Genomic DNA, 21512 nt, shown 5'->3' with positions numbered 1-21512 from the left:
CCTATGGAATCACTTTAACCCTTTATACAGAAGCCTCTGTCCACTGAATGAAGATGCACAGATCTATAGAGAGCAGTGATGCGGTGAACAGTGAGCACTGAACATACATTCTCTGTCACACTCCATTTATGGTGCGTACCATTGGTGATGTTCACAAAGAAAATGTGAATCGATTACATTAGCAAAATAACAAATAGTACATACTAATTAAGTGATTACCATTGTGTGATCTTTCAGCAGTTTTTAAATGTTTGCAGTTTGGAGAATGGATGGATTTTAACATTTCCGACATTTCCGAAGTCATTGGCCATAAGTGCCTATGCAAAATAGTAGAATGTAGAATTTTTTATTTTTCCATAAAAAAAAAAAAATTCAATTGTGGTCTGTCACTCAGAATACATTTTAAGTTTTTAGTGTTGCACGGGCAAGAACCACTCACATTTTCTTAATTTTTTTTAAAAAAACTTGAATTTTTACTCTTTCTCCGAGGTTTTTCAACTTTCTAGCTATTTTGCATCACGTTTGTAAGCTGTTTTCTGTGAATGTGTGAGACTTCCCATTCATTAACCGCTATATAAATAACTAGAAGAATGACAAAGTGCAGTAAAAGGTTGTGCTACAAACCAGTGTGTTTATGATTACGATAAGAAATGACCAGTTTGCAACATCAAGTATCTTAACAAGCTATTTGTACAGCTTAAATAACTGGAAGTGGATGTAACAGTCTTTTCCTCACTATTGTGACGTATATCCAAGTGAACAAGAAAAGATTTAGTGTGGGACTTGATTTTGTCCTTGGGGAATTGATTGGATGGTCGTGGTTTGCTATTGGTCGATCTCATGTGAGTGACAGGTTGTCCCGCCCTCGCGCCAGTAAACACATCATCAGAGAAGAGAAGTTGCTGCAAGAGGGAGGGGAATCTGTTTTGATTAAAGATTATGAGGGAGCATGATTTTTTTATTTTTTTTTATTAGGATTTATAATAATTACTGCATTTAAGTAAGAATGGTAAATTTGTATTTCATGGTGACTTTAAAGGTGGATAGCAAAAATGAGTGAGGTTACCAGAAGTAGTCAACAGATGCAGCTGGTTTCATTTCAATAATTTCATTTCAAGGAGCAAGATGGAAGCCAAATCCTTGGAGTCTCTCCCATTCACCCCATCCACACCTACAGAATGTAAAGACTTAGCTCTGGTCATCTGTATTAGAGCCTTGAATCTCTGCTTTGATTTAGTCCCAGACTACATTAGATCAACACATACAAGCTGCAAATTAAATAGAAGTTATTTTTATAACAAAATAACAGTTAATTCTTGATTCCCTTAAAACCATGGCAGCCCAAACCAAGCGCACAGACGGATTGTTGATCTGAAAGGCATTAATCCTGTGAGTGACCATTGACTGAGTTTCACAATAAGATTATTAAACACATTTTGTAGTACATTAGGTTTTACACATAATCCTCGCTCCGCAATCCTTGATGTGGTTCCCTCTTTATTATACAGCGAGCACTTTTTGTAATCAAAGTTTTGGCCTTGCAACCAAAAATATATTATAAATAAAAATAAGCTTTTCCAAAATGAAAAGATTTAGCTACCATTTACGAAATTGCAGTCCTGCTTGGCCTCGTTTCATTCATAATTACAGTGAATACTAACAATTCAGTGCGAGTGAATTTAGGACAAGCGACAGGTCTGCACAGATGCCATCCATTCAGGCATGTGAGCAAAAAGCCGATAATGAGCAGTGGAGGAGCAGTTCTTGTACGTGTCCGTCACAAACCCTGCTGCTCTGCTGCACATGCACAAATGAACAACCCTCCCCGTCCCGGCAGCCCGAGTCATTGTCTACAGAAAAGCTCCTCAGTACATAGCTATTCACTCATTAGTGCTGCACTTTTTTTTACAGTGGCCCCAAAAACTATTTGGACATTTATGCCACACTTAATGCAAAGCCATTTATTTTAAGTCTGGCTTAAATACTTGTTGGGGCCACTGCACAGGTTTTGGACTAGCATATTCAGTCATTTGCTTTTCAGTTTACAGAATCTTTTTTCATTCTCATTTACTGAACTATTTTTGTAAAAAAAAAAAAAAAAAAAAGAGGCAGAGGTGGCACACAAGTGCTTCTGAAGTGGCAATTGGGTATCTTTAAGCTGAGTGTTTAATGCTGCTCAGAGGTGGCATAAATGCAATAACACAACAATTTGAACAGAATATTGTCATAGGGGCTGAGGTGGGTCAGAGCAGGCATAATTTAGTCTGACTTTTGTGGTGCATTGCGTCTATACGCAGAAGTTTGAGCAGGCATATAGCAGCCTTAACTCAGCTGTGTAAACATACCTTACGGTTATTTCTCTAATGAATTTTGAGATTTAATCTGATTTCAAATACAGACAACTAAGGATAAACAGCAACTCTCATTTAGATGAAATTCAGATAATAACAGACCAACTAAAACATCTAAAATAGTGCTTCTCAACCAAGAGGCTGGGGCCCACTAGAAGGGCCTCAAGATGACTTAATATGATTTAACCCTCTGTTGCTGTTTGGTATAATTTTTTAGTTCATCAGAATGCTACAAAACTTGGTAAAGGTTTTGGCACTTGCTGTGTGAACACACACACACACACGTTAAAAAGTCCTGAAAAAAAGTCACACTTCATTTTTTCTAGGTTAAAAATGACCGCATTGGAAATGAATGGGAGATGAAATTTCATCTATTGGAAACAATTGTACTGCGCCCAAACGAAGTCTTACTGAAAGCTCATTTTTGGAGAAATCAACCTCAAATTTGGAGGACAGCTTGTTAAGATTTATGGCTTTGATAAATTTAAATGATTTTTTTTTTGTTTTGGAAAATATATATATCAAATAAAAATGTAAAGGAACACGCCGACTTTTTGGGACTTTAGCTTATTCATCGTATCTCTCATCGACATCATAACTCTGTCTGGCGCACCCACCGCTAGCCTAGCTTAGCACAAAGACTGGAGGTAAATGGCTCCATCTAGCCTACTGCTCCCAATAAGTGACAAAACAATGCCAACATTTTCCTATTTACATGTTGTGATTTGTCTAGTCACAGCATGTACAAATAACAAGGTCACAAGAGACACAGACATCTTTTAACCGTATACATACTGGGAACTATATATTTAGAAGGCGAAGATGTGGAAGTAAGGGTAGAATGGAGCTGAGGAAGTATGGAGGCCATGACCATATTTACTTCTACTTGGGCGGAGTGATTAGCAGAACACCTGAAAGCACCGTTGTTACTTCCGTCAACAAAACCAACTTGACTACCTAGCTAGTAGCGAGCAAATCACTCCGCAGAAGTAGCAGTGCTGCGCCTTCTGAGAATATAGTTCCCAGTATGTATACGGTTAGAAGATGGCTGTGTCTCTTGTGACCTTGTTATTTGTACATGCTGTGACTATACAAATCACAACATGTAAATAGGAAAATGTTGGCGTTATTTTGACACTTATTAGGAGAAAAAGGCTAGATGGAGCCATTTACCTCCAGTCTTTGTGCTAAGCTAGGCTAGCGGTGGGTGCGTCAGACAGAGTTACGGCATGCACGGAGATGAGAAGGGTATGTATGGACTTATCTAACTCTGGGGGATACGGTCAATAAGCTAAAGTCCCAAAAAGTCGGCGTGTTCCTTTACATTGTTTTTTATTTAAAATAGTATGTGAAATGGTATGCAATATGCAGCCATATACATTCCATATTATGCTAAACAGTTGTAACATAATTATCATCTGGATCTGGAATATAAAAGTTGCATTTTTAATTCAGTTAAAAAAAACAAAAACAAAAGAGATGTGTATATATTATGGGTTCGTTCATCACACTGGGAAAGGTCGAGTACACTACATGGTGGGATACAGTTTCTCATGCAGTATGTTCAGAATGTATGCTGTTTAACTCATTGCATACTGAAAATTCACATATTGCAATATACATATTATATACTGCAAAAAATAGTACTACTATTATTCCATTTTTAAACAGTCAATACTTTACCGACATTGTATGTAGAAGTCTAATATCTAGAGGCTAAATCTTGTATTGCAAGATAAAGTCATGTTTGAACCATGTTTCAGATCCTATATGCATTTCTGCTACTCCTAACAAAGCATGTTGAGACAGAAAGCAAAAAAAACTTCTCTCAGTATACCTAAACATTAACTTTCAAAAGACTTAGGGGCGTTCACACAGAACTTGTTTTTCCATTCCACTATTTCCATTGCTTTTCAGCGCTCAAGTTAAAATAAATTCAACTTTTAAAAACACGTCTTTTTTCGTTCCACTGCCCTTAGTTTTTAACAGCACAAACACGTTCTTAGTGTTAGTGTTTGGTAATGACATTTTAAGCACAGAGTAAGTAGCATGTCATTTGTTATTTCTCTTTCTAAAGGCACAGTAGTCTACAGAAAGACGTCTGCACTCTGCACTAAAACAGCATGCTCTTTCCACTAGTTGGAAATGCATTATTTAACGGTCTGAATATTCTTCATAATCATACATTTAATATGGTTAAGGAACATGTACATGTGTGTTCTTTAATGAACACACCACATTTGATCCCATTTTACTGTGGAATCTCATAAAATGTTTTATATGATCAAACTGTTCAAACATTTGGCTGTCAAGAAATGTGGCACATAAAGGGGGAAAAACCAGTGTGTATACAGTACACAACAATAATAAAGATTAAGAAATATGGCAGTTAATGTTCATAATGTACGAAAATAGTATTTTAGTATTTAAGTATATATACATGTATAATAGTATTTGATCAGACAACTGGTGCTTTTGTGGATAGTGTTATGTAAGTCAAAGAAAAAACAATTCCACTGATAAAATCTGACCAGTTAAAAAAGTTAAATCAAGTTCAAAAGTCCCAATTTGCATGTGAGATACTGTTCTTCAATACTGTTCTTCAATGCTGAATCTGGTCAAAATTATTGTTCTCCACTATAAAAGTCATTTAAAACACTTTTTTAAATTGATTGTAAAATGATCTGGTAAAAGTAAAAAACAGACTCTCAGTTCCTCTATAAAACAAGCAAAGTGAAGCTTTCATTTTCTTGAAATCATGCACAGTTTGAGAAGTCTCATTTCTAGCCACAGGGTGTCTTTCAACCCAGAAAACTCAAACCAGCCATTATTGAGAAGCCACAGAGGATGAAGAGAACTTTGAGCAGTGGCCGCTCAGGGGAGTTCAGTTCATGGGGAAGGATCTCTAAGAAGGTGATGTAGACAAAGGTCCCGGCCGCCAATCCCTCCAGCACGGCCTGGATAAAAGCACCGTCCTCCAGCTGAGCCTCGATCACTAGAATGCCGATGGCAATGCCGAGAGGAGACATCACAGCGAAGACCGTCACGTAGAGCAACACCCACATGGGCTTGACCGCGCTCTGAACCAGCTTCACCGACAGACTGAAGACAATGATGCTCTTGTGAACCAGGATAGCAATGCAGATCTCCAACACCTAAGCAGAAGGAGAAGTGGAGAAAGTGAAACTTGTCTTTGTTATATATTCATCAGTATACATTATTCTAAAAGACTTTCCTTTTTGGCAGATGTCACCAAGCCCCCTCTTATTTTATAACAAACCTCTCATATTCGGACATTCTGTTACATATTACAAAAGTAAAATGGGTTGGGAATTCTGCCTCGTGCTGACTTTGTGAAGTGTAATTTCTATGCACCAATTACTAGAAGCAAAAAAGTGCGCTTAGGATAAACAGAACGATATCGTCGGTTGGCGTGGACCAAGGTAATTTTCGCAAACGAAAACTGAAACTTAGACTAAAAGTTTTGGTAAAAAAAAACATTTTCGTAAACTGAAATAAAATAGAAATTTCAACATAAATAAAAAACTAAAATAAACGAAACTAACAACAGTTACTGAAAAACTAACTGAAATAAAATAATAATTCGCAAAAATAAGTAATCGTTTACATAATTAATAAGCTCTTATCCTGTACCGGAAAATCATGTTTTTCCATTCCACTGCGCTTTTTTTTTTTTTAATGTATGACCGTTGTGTTCGAGTCTCGCGTCTTTTGCAGCGTCTCGTTCATGACACGACGTTCTAAAAACGCGGCACTAAAGTTGAAGTAAGTTCACCTTTTAAAAGACGCTTCTCGAGACCTTGCGCTTTTTCAAAGCAAAACCGCTTTCTGTTGTCAACCAGCCCTAAGAAGCAGAAATGGCCAAATAAGTATTTCCATCATGTCTAGACCTTGTCTAGGCCTAGCATGTCTAGCCCACAAATAGATGTACATTTGTCAGAGTAGAAGTAAACTAAATGTCTGGTCTGAATATGAATATGAGTATAACTATGAGTATATGATATTAAAAGATGCAATAGACAAAAAACATTAATGGATCAGTTAGAATAAAGAATAGAAGAGTTGAATAGAATATGAAAAGAATAAAGTTTGAAAGGATTAATCATAAACCATAAAATAATCATAATGATCATACGCATATTTTTTTCTTTTTCTCATACGCCACATTTAACGATTAAAGATTTCATCTTTAATATGAATGAATATGAATGACAAATTTTTACTTTTAAGTTTGTTCGGTTCTTTGTTCGATCTCAAACAATTATTTTATTTTTACTATTAAGAGATTTGCACAAGAGTTAACTGTAAACTGCAAACATTAAACTGAAATAACTGGAATTAAATGTCTTCAACTGGAGGTGTTCTGTTAACTCTGCTAAACTAACACTGAAACTAAAGAACCAAATAGAAATGTGTTCAAAAAATAAAAAATAAACTAAAACTAACAAAACCATTAATGAAACTAACAAAAACTAAACTGAAATTTATAGGAAATTTGAAAATGATATTAAAATAAAAACTATTTTAAAAATGCAAAACTATAATAACTTTGGTGTGGACGTTAATAAAGTTATCGTTCTTGGTGTGAACGGACCTTCAGGGGAAATGCAACTAACTTAAACCATGAGGAAACATAACATGCTCCAAAAGTAAGCAGTAAATTCTGCTCCACACGAACTTATTTTCCATATCTGCTCTGAGTTTGGGTTGCTTAATATTGTAATTTTACATTTGTACTGTATATTTTCATATATTCTGTACCTTTATTTTGTGTTCCAAAGATAAAAGAAAAAGTAAGTCATACAGGTTTGGAACAACGTGAGGTTGAGTAAATGATGAGCGAATTTTTATAGGTGGGTGAACTGACCCTTCGACATTTATCCAGAGATTTGGCATCCTAAGGACATATCAGGACAAAACCCTACAAACACAACATGATTTTGAGTCACAATGCTAAACCGGACTGTAAACCTTTGAACCTAAAACTTTATCAGTTTTCTAACAAGGTCAGCACAGTGACTCAACACAGTTGTCTTGTCAAACGAAACAAAACTCAATAAATCACCTTAGTGTCTGTGGTCTGCAAGCCAATGGCCAAACCCTCAAACACAGAGTGTAGAGAGAGAGACAAGAAGAGCATGAAGGATCGGAAGGACGAGTGCGCATGAAAATCCACGTGGATGTGGTGACCACTCCCCTCCAGATCATTCAGCGAGGTCTGTCCGTGGGCATGACCGTGGGCATGACCGTGACCCGCGGGAGCTAAAAGAGGAGCAGTCTCCTCATTTCTGCGGCCCTCCGTGCAGCCCAGAACCATTTTCTCTAAGATCAAGACGGTGAAGAAGCCACACGCCATGATGAACTCTGCAAGCGGGAAGCCCTCCTGCAAGATGAGGAGATTAGAAACATGGAATCAACATACTGATTTTAACAGAGCAACTCCATAATTTATATGAATAATTCTGTGAGCTCACATCAAGTCCATGTTTTTGTAGCACAACTTGTATGTCGGAGAGGTAGTCAGGGATGATGTCTAATAAACAGGCGGACAGGAAGACGCCTCCTGCGAAGCAGCTCACAAAACTCAGCACGGCTTTGTGGATTGCTGGAAACAAAGAAAAACACCAATCAAAGTCACGTTACATTGATTAATGGTGCCGCTGATTGACATGAATGGTGCAATCTTTCTCTAATCACTCCTTTTAGCTCATCAGTCAAAGTAAAGCAAGATTCGCCATAGGGATTTTAATCAGGAGCCCAGAAATAATTAAAAATACATCAGCAGAACTGATCATTTTATTTACTCGCAACCTAAAGTTTTAGGTGTTAATGTAATTTGAGCTTAATCAAGTGTTGATGACATTTTACTCAACTATAACTCCGATAACTCATAACTGTGTGAAAACCACATCCTTTTCTGGTTGCACAAGCAATTATTTGTGACATATGTGTCTGAGGTAAAGCCTGCAATCAAAAGAATACATATTTAATAAATTCACAACACATTTGGGTTACTATAGACCACTGTGGTCTAAATTCATGTTTAGTAGCAGTTTTTGCTTGTTAAAGCATGTTCAAACACCAGTTTCACTTCCACCCTTATGTAGCCTACATCTGTAATATGCGAGTAAACTGAAATGTAACGTTACGTTTAGAGAAAACCTCATCAGCTGACTCTCACGTGTTTGTTGTATAAAGCTGAGCAAATGCCTAAACATAAATAAAGACTGAGTAAATTCCTTATGGTTTGGTACAGTGTATTGAACCTATAGTGTATGGGCATAAGCATTCATACATAAACACACACTTATGAACAGATTCGTAACATGCATACAGTACATAAATACATTGCTGTGCTTCGATGAGGCGACAAATGAAAGAAAACATCATGAATAGGACAGTAAAAAATCGATGACAACACCCCAAAAGGACTTATGATTATTTACCTGTTCCACTAGTGTCTTGAAACCATTTCATCCGCGCTGGGATGAAACCAAAAAATAGAGTTAGGAAGAGCAGGCCAACCAGCGCTCCCACTTTCACCTGTAGCAGGTAATCCATCTCGACAATGTAACTCAAATGAAACTAAATGCAAACAAACAGTAGAGAGAGGACAGGCGCCTCTGCCAAACTCTGATTACTAAAATATCGGTAAATGTTCTAATGTATAGCGCTGTCTTTGAATGATGAACCCCATAATTTTGCTGTTCATGATAGTTTAGCGGTTCATTCTTATCAGGTTTAACATCACACGAATTGCCAAACCATGTTTATCAGCCGTTCGTCCCGCCCCTTGTTTTTATGACGTATGCTTCCGGCTTGATATTAATCGTCTATAATGCTACTGAAATATCTACATTTTCGTAGTTATATTTAACATTTTAAATAAAAGTATGAATATTAATGTATACATGTCTAAAATATAATATCTGAGGGCATTAAAAGAGTGTATTTTGAGCCGCCGAGCGCCCCCTGTGGGAAGATTATGTTACTTCAATACGTTAGTATTTAGTTATTTCCACTTCTTCCTGTTCAGTGCTTTGACTGCATGGCATAGATCTGCGGTTCACGGTATGACTAAACCACACATGACTGCCTTGTGACTGAGGGAAAAAAAGTCATATCAGCATTGATGTCAAATTAAATTGCTGCGTGCGTCTTATATTTATTTTACAGAGGAAAATAGAAAAGTTGCAGAACTATTTTGTATTTGTTGAGTTAGTTGGTACAGTGCTCTTTCAAAATTACCTTTGAATGGCCTTTGGGGCCCAAATGGGGCCATTGCGGGCAGCCCACTGTGGGCCCAGGTACTGGCGTGAAATGCAGGGCACGTGTGGGCCCCACACTATGGGACCCAGGTGGGGACCCAGTGGGACAGCCCGAAGTGTGGGCTGACTGTGGGCTGGCCCACACTAAGTAGAGTGGGACCAGTTGTGGGGCTATAAACAACAAACCCCTTAGGGTTAGACCCACTGGGCAAGCCCACAGTAAATCCTCATGGGGGCCGAAATGGGCCAAACTGCTACGGGCCCGCATGGGCAAGCCCAACTGAAAGCCCACATGGGGCCCCAAAGGGTTTACCCTGGCCTTGCCCACACTGTCCTACAGAAAACCCACACTTACCCACAAGTAAGTAAGACTTTTCACTATCGCTATTCACACTCACTGTAAAAAATTATCGTGATTTTAACGGTCAAAGACTGTAAAAATGCTACAGTGAAAAACTGTTAATAGAGAGCCTATGTCCCTCCCCTTCCGGTGGACCACCATGGGACCTTATTTCGGAAAAATATTGTATGGTAGTCAATGGCGAGAGACAACAAATATTTTGATCTCGTTTGAATTGTGCCCTGAATTACACATATGATGTTTGTCAATTTAAAAGATACATTTTAAAGTCAAGAAAGTCGCAGTTTGATGTAAAACTGTTGAGGTATAAGACTGTGAAAATACGACTACAAACCCAAAAGGCGCACATGTGACGTCATACCTTTTCTCTCAATGAATGAAGCTAACTTTACTGAAGCTAACGTCTGTCATTTTTTCTATAGTCTTACTTTATTATCGTAACGTTACGCCGTCATGCCTGAGTGTTTTGTACCAGACTGCACACATACGAGCAACGGATCTTGCTCGTTGTTTCGCTTACCGGGAGATGTAGTTCATTGAGCGATTTTCACATAAAACTAAATGTTACTCTTTTGTTTTATGACAAACTGCGACTTTCTTGACTTTCATAATTATCTTTTAAATTGACAAACATCATATGTGTAATTCAGGGAACAGTTCAGACGGAATAAAAAGATAAGTAGTCTCTCGCCATTGACTAGGCCATACCATACATATTTTTTCCGAAATAAGGTCACATGAGCCGGAAGCGGAGGGGATCGACTTAGGCTAGGCTCTCTATTGGTTAACAGAAAGTTTCCTTACTATATACTGTGAATAACTGTGATAGATCTAACCGTACATATAATGTAATTTTACTGTAAAATACAGTTTTTGGAAGTGAAAAAGAACAAGTCATTGTATAACTTACACTACAGTGAAAAACCGTAAATTGACATACCCACAATTCCCTGCGTGACACTTCACATTTGATGTATTTTTGTTGAAATAACTATGTTTCTTCATAGTTTTCTTAGTTTTTTCTAATCAGTTATGACATTAGGGTTTTATGTTACATTTAATGTTGTTAAATTCATGTTTATTGCATTTTTAAAATTTCATGTGTGTCAAGTTTTGTGTGTTTTCTGATTGACCACAGCTCTGCCCAAACTTGAAAACTGCTTTATCTCTGATGAACGCAAAGGACAACTCAAATCTGTTCACTTTATGATTTTTTATTTTCTTAAAGATGGTTTGATAGATTTTGGATGAAACAGAATAGGTTGATAACCTTTAAGACACACAAACAAAACATGAATTAGTTACAAAATAAATCTCAATAACACTTTCTCAAAGTAATAATACAAAAATGGTACTGAATCCTCAAACCAAACAAAGTAATTTAGATTAACTTAGGATAGTTAATAATTAAAATACCAATCCCATAATTAAACTTATATAATAATATAATATAATAATTAAACAATACACATGATCCCATAATTAAACTTATACAAAAAGTCATATACTGTAGAAGTATGAACTCAACACATTCAAACACATTCAATCCTACCAGTTGCGTCTTTGGATGATCAGGAGCTGTGGTCACAGTATCTTTCTTCAGGAACAGGTGAGAGAGCCAACAGAGCTCTTACCAAACATTTCAAATGCCATGCACTCTCTGTGGGTGCGCAGGTAAATATGGTCCCAAGAGCACTTCCTAGAAGTTGGTTCCACCAACTCTGGTTGCATGGTTGCCCCCTGCAGTTTGGGAGTGCTCAGTACAACTTGTAACCATGAATTGACCGGAGGAGTGAATTGACGTAACCATGAATTGACACAACACCTCCCACTTGACCTCCTGGTTCTTCAACCCAAGGAGGTCACACCAGTACTGTGATGTGTTAGATTTAGTTACTCCATTTTTGATCCTGTTGTTGCTGCTGCTCTTCAACTGGAAGCAGGACAACTATCCGTCTGACATCCCTGTGAAGAACTGTTGCAGGTATCTTGGTTGAATGTTTTTTCATCTTTTTGGTGGGCTTCACAGTTGCGACTGGGTAGCTGGGGAAGGATCGGAGATATACATCCCTTACAATTCCCTTCCTGTCAGTGTTAACGTCAATGACTCTGGCAAGCCTGAATTGACCTCTCAAGGCGTTCTGGTCAGCCAGCCAGATGACATCTCCAATTGCCACATTCCTGTGAGCTGTGTGCCACTTGGTCCGGACAAACAGGTTTGGTCCGGCTAACTGGCTCCATTTCCTCCAGAACCGGTCAACTTCTGTTTGGATGGTTCTTAATCTCTTGTAAGAGTATCCTTCAAAGTCAAAGGTCCCTGGATCTCCTCTGGGTCCAGTTCTTCCAAGCAGAAGTGAATTTGGGCTAATGTATTCTACACAGTCCTCCCGGCTCTGAGTCCTGGCATCAATAGGTCGTTCATTTGCGAGGTTGGAAGCCATATAAAGGAAAGTTTGAAACTCACCCCATGTGAAGACTCCGTTACCCCCCAGATTGTGCAAAGCCCGCTTCACAGTCCGGACAGCAGCTTCAGCAGCTCCGTTTCTGTGAGGTGAGTCTGCTGGATGGATCTTCCAGCTCCATTCTGTGCCATGCTTGGAGACTTCATCTTCAAGCTTTGATTTCTCCAGTCGGTCCAGAAACATGTAGAGCTCTTCGAGGGCAGGTCTGGCTCCGACAAAGTTCTTTCCAGGATCCGACCACAATTTCTTTGGATGTCCTCTCAGTGCCGTAAATCTTTGGTAGGCTAACAGGAAGCCTTCAGCTGACTGGTCACTGACAAGGTCTGTGTGCATAGCTCTGGACGCCATGCAACAGAAGACAATTCCCCACACTTTGAGTTTCACCTTCTTTCTCACCTCATCCTTCACTTCGTAAGGTCCAAATAAGTCCACTGTCGTGTACTCAAATGGATTAGCTGGTGTTATTCGCTCCAATGGAAGGTCACTCATGATCTGTTGGCATCTTCGGGCCTTAAGTCTCCTGCATGTCACACAGTTATCAACGATCTTCTGAGCTAGTTTCCGGCCTCTTACCACCCATGCTTTCCTTCTCATCCGGAGGAGTGTGCCTGCGATTTCTTCATGATTTGCCTTGTGGGCTTCTTGAGCTAGAAGAGTGGATACCCATGATGTGCAGGGCAAGATTGGTACTGCAGTTTTGTCTTTATTAAAGATTTGGAATCTTCCTCCACAGAGCAAAAGTCCAGTGCTTTCCTCTCTGACCACAGCAAGCCTGCTGAGTGTGGTGTCTGGCAAGGTTACCTCCTTTTGAGCCGCAATGAAGAGATCCCTGAGTGCATCTTCACACTCCATGATGGTAAGTGTAGCTTCCTTGACTCTGGACTTGATCTCAAGAGCTGAAGGAATCTCCTTCCTCTTTGGCTTGCTTGTGGTTGAGGTCTTGGTCAGCATTTCTTTCCACTTTGTGGCAGCTCTCCACACCCAGGCAATGACTCTTATCAACCTGGTTAAACTGCTGAACTTATTGATGTTAAGGATTTTCCTCACTGAAGAACCAGAAGGTGGCCTCCGGACTTGGATTTGGTGCCCTTTTCCTCTAGGGCTGCTTTGCAGGTCCTTGTTTTGGTCAGAGGTTGGAGACATTGGCATTGCAGTTGTAGGTGGAGCATGTTGGTTTTTTCCCACCTGTGCTCGGGTCAGTGCTGCTGTAAAACATTTCCTTTGGAGCTTGTTTATACCTTCTTTGGCATCTGCAGCGACATCTTTGGCTGACTTTGTCGGCCACTCCTCCACAGGTCGTTTCAGAAACTCTGGGCCATTTTGCCACACAGAGTTCTCTTTGAGGTCTTCCGGGGTTGCTCCTCTTGTTGTGAGGTCAGCAATGTTCTGCTCACCTGGAATCCATCTCCAGTCTTCAACTGATGTGGACTTCTGGATCTCTCCCACTCTGTTTGCAAAAAAGGTCTGGTACCCATAACTGTCCCTTTGGATTGCACCCAGCACAGTTTGACTGTCCAGCAGATGAAACCACCGTTCGACTTGCATCCGACTGTGCTTTTCAATGTATTTCCTGAGTCTTGCAGCAAACACAGCACCACAGACCTCAGCCTTCACTGGTTCTCCCTTTTGGTCAAGTGGTGTGAGCTTGGCTTTGGACTCAACAAGCCGGACCAGGATACCTTGCTCGGTCTCCCACCTGAAGTATGCAACAGCTCCATAGCTCTGGTCGCTCCCATCTGAGAATGTTATTCCCCAGGGTTCTCCAATCCTTTTGACTGGTGTGAGGCTTCTATTGAAGGTAATTTGGTTGAGGCGTATGTATTCCTCAAACAGGTGGATGGCTTCTTCTCTAAGTCTTTCAGACAGAGGTGTGTCCCATGTGTCTCGTGTTAGAGTTTTGCCTCCAGCTTCTTGAAATGCTTTTCTGACTAGAATGGCTCCTTTCTGTTTGGCAGGTGTTGCAAGCCCTATTGGGTCATACAAACTAGCTACTTGGCTAAGCAGTTGTCTTCTAGTCAGTGGATTTGGAGTTTTTCCTCTCACCTCTTCTCCGACGAGATTTTGGCTGATTCTCATCTTCTTTTTTCTCTTTGAGAAGTTTATCGAGGTCATGAGGTACAGTTTGTCTGGTTCGACCAGGTAACCAACTCCCAGGGCTTTGTTGTCTCCTTCTCTCATTTGGTTGGGGAGAATGAAGACTTCATCTGATGATGCTGGATGTTCTGATGTAGATGTCTGCCTCCCACTTTGGCCTGATCGGACCCACGGCTTGAGAAAGAATCCACCTGCCTTCAGAATTTCTTCGACTTTTTTGGTGGTTTCGTCTAGCTTTTCCAGGTCATTATGGGATGTCAGGATGTCGTCTACATAGGAATCCTCTTCAAGGACTCTCCGTTCCTCCTCCAGATGAGTGAACATGGGCAGCTTTGCTGTCTCTCTCATGGCCAGTTGTGCGATGCACCCTGCTGGTCGATCGCCAATGTTGACCCTGGTGATAGCATATTCCTCAATTTCTTCATCTTCACTGTTCCTCCAGAGAAATCTATGGAGGTGCATCTCCAGGTCTTCAAGCCACACAGAATTGTACATCTTCTTGATGTCGCCGAGGGCAGCATGGACTCCTCTCCTGAACCTTAGTAGCACTGCTCGGATGGGATTAAGTACATCAGGCCCTTTCAGGAGAAGGTCATTCATGCTGATTCCTCTAAACTTCTGGCTGCTGTTCCATACCAGTCGGACAGGTGTTGTTACAGAGTGTGGGTTTGGCGCCACCAAGTGACTGACGTACCATACTGGTCCTTTCCAGTCAGCAATGGTCTCTCTAGTGAGTTTCTTTGCTGCCTTCCTTTCCACCATCTCATGGACTTGAGTTGTGTATGCTGCACGCCACTCTGGTTCTTTCTTGAGCTGTTTCTCCGTCCTCAGAAACGTGGCTTCCACTGCTCTTCTGTTGTTGGGCAGGGAACTTGGATCTTCAATCCAGGGGTATTTTGTGTCCCAGTGAGGCTCCTGACTATGCGCATCTGACTTCACATATCTGAGGCCTTGCCTGATCATCTCAAGCTCTCTTTCTTCACTCAGAGTCATGTCTTTGCCTCCTGGTTGACAGTTACCACACCGGCATCCTCCACACATGGGTTCGCAGGCCGCACCAATGCTGTCCCACTTCCACCAGTCCAAGAACTCTCTGCCAATAACAGTGGTTTTGGTTTCAGCTCTAGATTCTTGCATCTCAGCAATTTCTTGATACTTCACTGCTGTGATTCTCATCGATCGTGCAAAGTGAGTCTCAGAATTGTGCAGGGCCATGTCCACTACTTCACAGAGGTCTGGATGTGCTCCGCCAACGGTCTTTCCTAAAGGGCTTTCCCACAGGACAAGATCTCCTACTACCTTTACTCTCTGTGGCGCGAGTCTTCCTTCACGGTGGCTTATGAGAAGCTCAACATGTTCTGGTCTGTGAAGATCTTCCAGGTTGGTGTCGGGGAAGAACTTCTTGAGTTGCTGTGCTTTGATTACTCTGTGAACTTTTGCAATTTCATCCAACCCATAACAGATCAGCTCATGAGCTCTCTCCGTGCCTCTAGGTGTTTTGACTCTTACCTTGAGTAAGTATCTTTTGGTCTTTACCTTCATGGCCATGCCTCCAACTCCATGGACAACAAGCGTGATCTTTTCACTTTGAAGCTTCAGTCTCCTGGCAGCTAAATGAGTGATGTAGTTGGTATCTGATGCTAAGTCAATGAGAGTTCCAATTTTCTGTCCTGCGTTGGTGGTTACTTCGAGAAGCATAAGAATAACTGGTAACTCACGTGTGCTTGAGTCCATCACTCCAGGAAGGCTTCTTCCAGTGCAGTGTGATTTTGCAGCCATGTTGGTGAAGGCTCTCCTGAATTTCTCTGCCATGTCCGGGGTAAGCTCAGATATTAATTTATCTTGCTCCTCTGTGAATGTTTGCCTCCTGGTGCTGGGTTTTCCCACTTTCACAGATTCTTTCCCCTTGAATCCTCCTTTCAGGCAGAGAAAGAAATGGTGATCTGAAGAGCTTCCTCTTCTGCAGTCTCTATTCCTGCACAGGTAAGTGTCCGTACATTCATCATCCTCTGCATGACATCTGAGGCATCTCCTGCATGCTCCCAGCCTTTCGACAGCATTCAGCTTCTCACCAGGCTTCAGTTCTTTGAATTGCTTACAAAAGAAGATCTTCTCACGGTGCTTTTCATCTCCACAGACAACACATCCTCCTTTTCTCGTGGACTTTGTGGAGGCATACCTCTTCTCCAGGTACGTAGCTTTCTTTTCAGGTTTTTCACTTACACCCAGTTGGTCTAGTTTCTCTAGAATGTCCTCTTGTGTCTTTAAGAATGTTAGAAGGATGTCGAAGTGATTGTCAGGTGTGACTCCATTTCTTGGATTGACCATGAATGTCAGCCAGTCCCTCTTTATATTATCTGGCAGCTTGCTCTCTATGGATCTGATCACAAGGGGATTCTTTATGGCTCCAGTGCTTTCGAGCTCCGTGAGGTCATTCAGGGCCTTTTCCACAGCTTGAATTAGGTCAATTACCTTCCTTGGCTGGTGTGACTTTAAAGGAGGGATCCTCTCTAGGTCCTCAATTATTTCCAAGGCAATTGTTGACTTGTTTCCATACCTGTTTTGAAGTACTCTAAATATGTCTTCAGCACTGTTGTATGTTGACAGGCGCAGGTCTCTACATATTCTCTCGTCCACACTGTCAAGGAGCTGGAACTTCTTCACTTCCACTGAACCAGTCGGCTCTCCCTGCTTTTGCAGACTTTCCCAGTCTCTCCTCCATCTATGGAAATTCCTCCTAAACCCAGTGAATTTAGGTAGACTGGTTGGCTTTATTCTTACCACTGGTTGTGGAACTGCTGTTGGTTGAGGCTCTGGACCTCTTCTTTCCTCTTCTGCAATTTTTTGTGCAGTGAGGAATTCTGCTCTTCTGGCCTCGAGGTTGCTGCCGAATGTTTTCAGGTCTTTTAATCTGCCTTTCAGGTGTGCTGTCTGATCATGTGGGATCCATTTTTCCCAGTCTTTCAGGCTTACAGTTGCATCATGGATTAGCCTCCTCGCTCTCTCCAGCTGCAGTTCATAGCCGTCTCTATTGATAGCAGTGATAGGGCTTGCTTGGGCTCTGTCACAGGCTTTTTCCGCTTCTTGGATTGCAAAGTCTACCTCCTCTTTACCATATCTTGGCCAGAGGTTGGATTGGACTGCCTCACGGATGTCCCCCAGTCTCATGTCGCACTCTTCCATTGTCCTTTCAAGCTCAGCCTGCTGGTGCTTGTCGAGCTTGACTTCTTCATCCTCCTCAGTTTCTGCTTCAGCCAGTAGGCCAGCCCTGTAGTCATCATTTGCGTCGCTAACATACCTTGCCAGGGAACTGAGCTTGCTGAACTCCTCTTGTAGTTCATGCTTAATCATACCATCTGCAGCTTTGCTCAGGTAGTTTGCTTGCTTGGTGAAAGCAGATTTAGCTAAGGTCCGCTCTTGCTTCAGTTGCTTGACTGTTTTCCCAAGAGTTTCCTTTGCCATGGTGAAGAGTTTCCAGTCAATTCTTCCTTTGCGTCGACAGCTTGACTTCAGGCCTTTGATCCTTGTTCTCACTGCCACGCTGGTTATCAACTGTCAAGTTTTGTGTGTTTTCTGATTGACCACAGCTCTGCCCAAACTTGAAAACTGCTTTATCTCTGATGAACGCAAAGGACAACTCAAATCTGTTCACTTTATGATTTTTTATTTTCTTAAAGATGGTTTGATAGATTTTGGATGAAACAGAATAGGTTGATAACCTTTAAGACACACAAACAAAACATGAATTAGTTACAAAATAAATCTCAATAACACTTTCTCAAAGTAATAATACAAAAATGGTACTGAATCCTCAAACCAAACAAAGTAATTTAGATTAACTTAGGATAGTTAATAATTAAAATACCAATCCCATAATTAAACTTATATAATAATATAATATAATAATTAAACAATACACATGATCCCATAATTAAACTTATACAAAAAGTCATATACTGTAGAAGTATGAACTCAACACATTCAAACACATTCAATCCTACCAGTTGCGTCTTTGGATGATCAGGAGCTGTGGTCACAGTATCTTTCTTCAGGAACAGGTGAGAGAGCCAACAGAGCTCTTACCAAACATTTCAAATGCCATGCACTCTCTGTGGGTGCGCAGGTAAATATGGTCCCAAGAGCACTTCCTAGAAGTTGGTTCCACCAACTCTGGTTGCATGGTTGCCCCCTGCAGTTTGGGAGTGCTCAGTACAACTTGTAACCATGAATTGACCGGAGGAGTGAATTGACGTAACCATGAATTGACACAACAATGTGTGTTACCATGGTGTTTAGTGTTTGTGTGAATGACACTGTGCAGCTTCTGTATATTATTAGTAACCCTCTTGTGAAAGAACTGCTTGTGATGAGCCTTAATTCATCATGTGATTCTCATTTCCACTGTGATTGTAAGTGTATTACTATGGTAAAGAAGTTTTGTAACAAAACATATATAAATACTTCAATAGATGAGACAATGAACATTATATCAGATAACAAAAAACAGTTTATTACTGTAACTTTAAGTAAAGGCTGTAAAATCTAAAATGTTGCCACCGTATTTTTTACAGTAAATTTTTGGCAACCACAGCTGCCGGTATTTTACCGTAAATTTAACAGATTTTTTTTTTTACAGTGTATCACAAACACTTTTGTTTTCTGTCAGTCTGTGCATAATGGTGGAGGGATTTTTTTTCTCAGTAACTCTACATCGATATGCCAGTAGGTGGCGACAAGTGAATGTTTCTACGAGTGAGTCATTCTTTGTGTGAAGTGTGAGTGAGTGAAACTTTATGGCTGTGTCCGAAATCAACAGCCTATACCCTCATTCACTATTCTTTACATGCTTCACTAATATAGTTCATTGAGGGAGTGAATAAAAAATGAGTGAATGAATTCGGACACTGAAGCTGCGTCTCAATTCATGCATCCTTCGAAGGACTAGGACTTCGAAGGGTAACAATTGTGCTTAAAATGTAAGTTGCTCAACATTAACTTGTTTATGGAGCTGTTGAATAGAAGCAATATAAACATTTTAAGTTATCAAATATTTTCGTATATGAACATCTTAATTTTTTTTAATTGACAGGCTCTGGTGTCTGATTGTAGCTAAACAAACGAGAATGCTTTGTCAATTCAGAACTTTACTGATTGAGCTTTTACAATGGGAAATCTTAATGATATATTTGTCCATATTAACCCCTTTTAAGTAGCAAACAGAGATCCTTTTATTGAATGTAAAGTGTGTGATATAATGACATTAACATTTACATAATGTTTTCTTAATATAAGCATTTGCATAATGTTTTCTTAAGAGAATGTATTATGTAGCCAGTGTTATGTTGTAATAATACTTAATATTTTAAACAACCTAACAAAAGCATTGTATACTTTTGTGGATTTAAGACAGATTAGTCAAGACGTTTATCTTAACTTTAGGAAGCTATTTGTGATATTTTTAAGAATTGTAATTCTTATTAAGTTTTGTATAGCTGTCTTAAGAAAACAAATAAGACACTCTTGCTTGTGTCAAACTATTTAGTAATGTTAGTTATGTATTTTCTTGAATTTTCTTTCTTCTGAAAGTTAGTTGATCTCTTTCTGAATGTCCAAGTTTGACATACAATTGCTTGAAACCTCACAAACGAAACGTATAGAACCTACTACCTGTCTAGTATATATACATAGCTAACTTGCTAGCTTCCCCCCCCCCCCCCCACTGGAACAAATGGTGCTAGAACAGGCTTTTTAAAGTATTATGTAAGCAGGAATTAATTGTCTCAACCAGACATGTGATTCATGTGATTGGCAAGTGCTGTTTGTCTGACAACACATTATTTTGGGGAACAAAAATATGAGATGCAGAGGAAAATTATATTTCAATGATTTTGCATTCGCTTGCAAAATATTTGTGTTTTCCCAAGGAGCTTCGCTTGCAAAGGCATTGAAATAGGCTATAATCTTTCCTTCCATCTCAAAAGTTACACTCTTCATATGACCATATTTACTTGATATTTTCCACATTGGACCAAAAGATGCTTTGGTACAGTTAGTCTAACATGCCTGAATAAGTTAGACTTAAGTCTTGAGTTTGTCTACATTAGATCTGCAAGCTCTTTTAACTGTTTTTATTTTTTACAATTCACAGTTATTAAGTTAGACAGCATGCAACTAATACTTTTTTTTCCCCTTAGCTATATTTTTAAGCTTTGTTTTTAGTCATGTCAGAGCAAACAAACAAGCTGACTGCTTTGTGCGATTTGAGTGGAGTTAGTCAAAGGCATGAGGAGTAAAGTTTCTCATTTAATATTCCTGCAGCCAACCGAGCTCCATGCTGCCGAGTGACCGCCGCTCCCTCAGGCATCAATAATACAAGAGGAAGTTATTGTTCCGCTGCAGGCGACAGCAACACAGAATTAAAAGGCTTGTGGGGAGGTTGTGCTAGGCCTTTCACTCAACCCACTCAGGTTTCAGATGCTGTAGACAGGCCTCGGACAAGAGAGAGATGATTTCAAACGTCAGTGAAGGGCCTGATTGTGTGGCCCTTAGGGACACTTTTGTTTTATGACAGCTGTAGGCGACCTGCTGGCTGCCACATAAGAAAAACAATACCCATGAGGACAAGGGTACCATTTTATGTCAGTGTTGGCGCAGGTGAAAATTACCTCATGAGATGTCAGATTGAGCAATAAAAAACGGCGTGTAGTGATTCAATCATGATTAAGTGCTTTATGTAAGCTTTTAAGCGGAAAAAATATGTTGATAAAATAAAAAAAAAGCACATAAAATTACTAACATTTTAACTCAAATTAAAATGGAAACTGATTCTAAAGCTAATTCAAAATATTAATAAATACATTAATAGTAAATAAATAATACTAAAATAACACTGCCATGTATCATTATAACCATAAAGAATAAGTGATATACATTTTTTGGAATATCACCATCAAAA

General features: G+C 39.9%; 2 protein-coding genes across 3 annotated transcripts; both read right to left on the bottom strand.

The window, feature by feature from the left end:
- Positions 1–4525: 4525 nt before the first annotated feature.
- Positions 4526–9175, bottom strand: slc39a1 (solute carrier family 39 member 1). The gene is made up of 4 exons (XM_084403583.1): positions 8819–9175; positions 7847–7977; positions 7438–7755; positions 4526–5506 (listed from the first exon to the last, which is right to left on the bottom strand). The coding sequence occupies exons 1-4, from the start codon at positions 8931–8933 to the stop codon at positions 5153–5155; spliced, it is 918 nt and encodes a 305-aa protein (XP_084259709.1). The 5' UTR covers positions 8934–9175; the 3' UTR covers positions 4526–5152.
- A 1936-nt stretch (positions 9176–11111) lies between these two features.
- On the bottom strand, positions 11112–18825 carry LOC311288626 (uncharacterized protein). 2 transcript variants are annotated; one of them, XR_014626960.1, is made up of 2 exons: positions 11554–18825; positions 11112–11271 (listed from the first exon to the last, which is right to left on the bottom strand). XR_014626960.1 is itself a non-coding variant. In XM_084406134.1 (2 exons), exon 2 carries the CDS (start codon positions 18017–18019, stop codon positions 11891–11893), a length of 6129 nt encoding a protein of 2042 aa, XP_084262260.1. In that variant the 5' UTR covers positions 18020–18276; positions 18559–18825; the 3' UTR covers positions 11112–11890. The 2 variants fall into 2 exon arrangements, 1 of the variants encoding a protein (XP_084262260.1); XM_084406134.1 differs by having other exon boundaries at positions 11112–18276; positions 18559–18825.
- Between the last annotated feature and the right edge of the window lie 2687 nt (positions 18826–21512).

The sequence above is a fragment of the Rutilus rutilus genome, assembly GCF_951802725.1.
Source record: "Rutilus rutilus genome assembly, chromosome: 3".
Lineage (NCBI taxonomy): Eukaryota > Metazoa > Chordata > Actinopteri > Cypriniformes > Leuciscidae > Rutilus > Rutilus rutilus.
The sequence above is the reverse complement of the archived record's forward strand: the minus strand, read 5'-3'. Positions and strand labels throughout refer to the sequence as shown.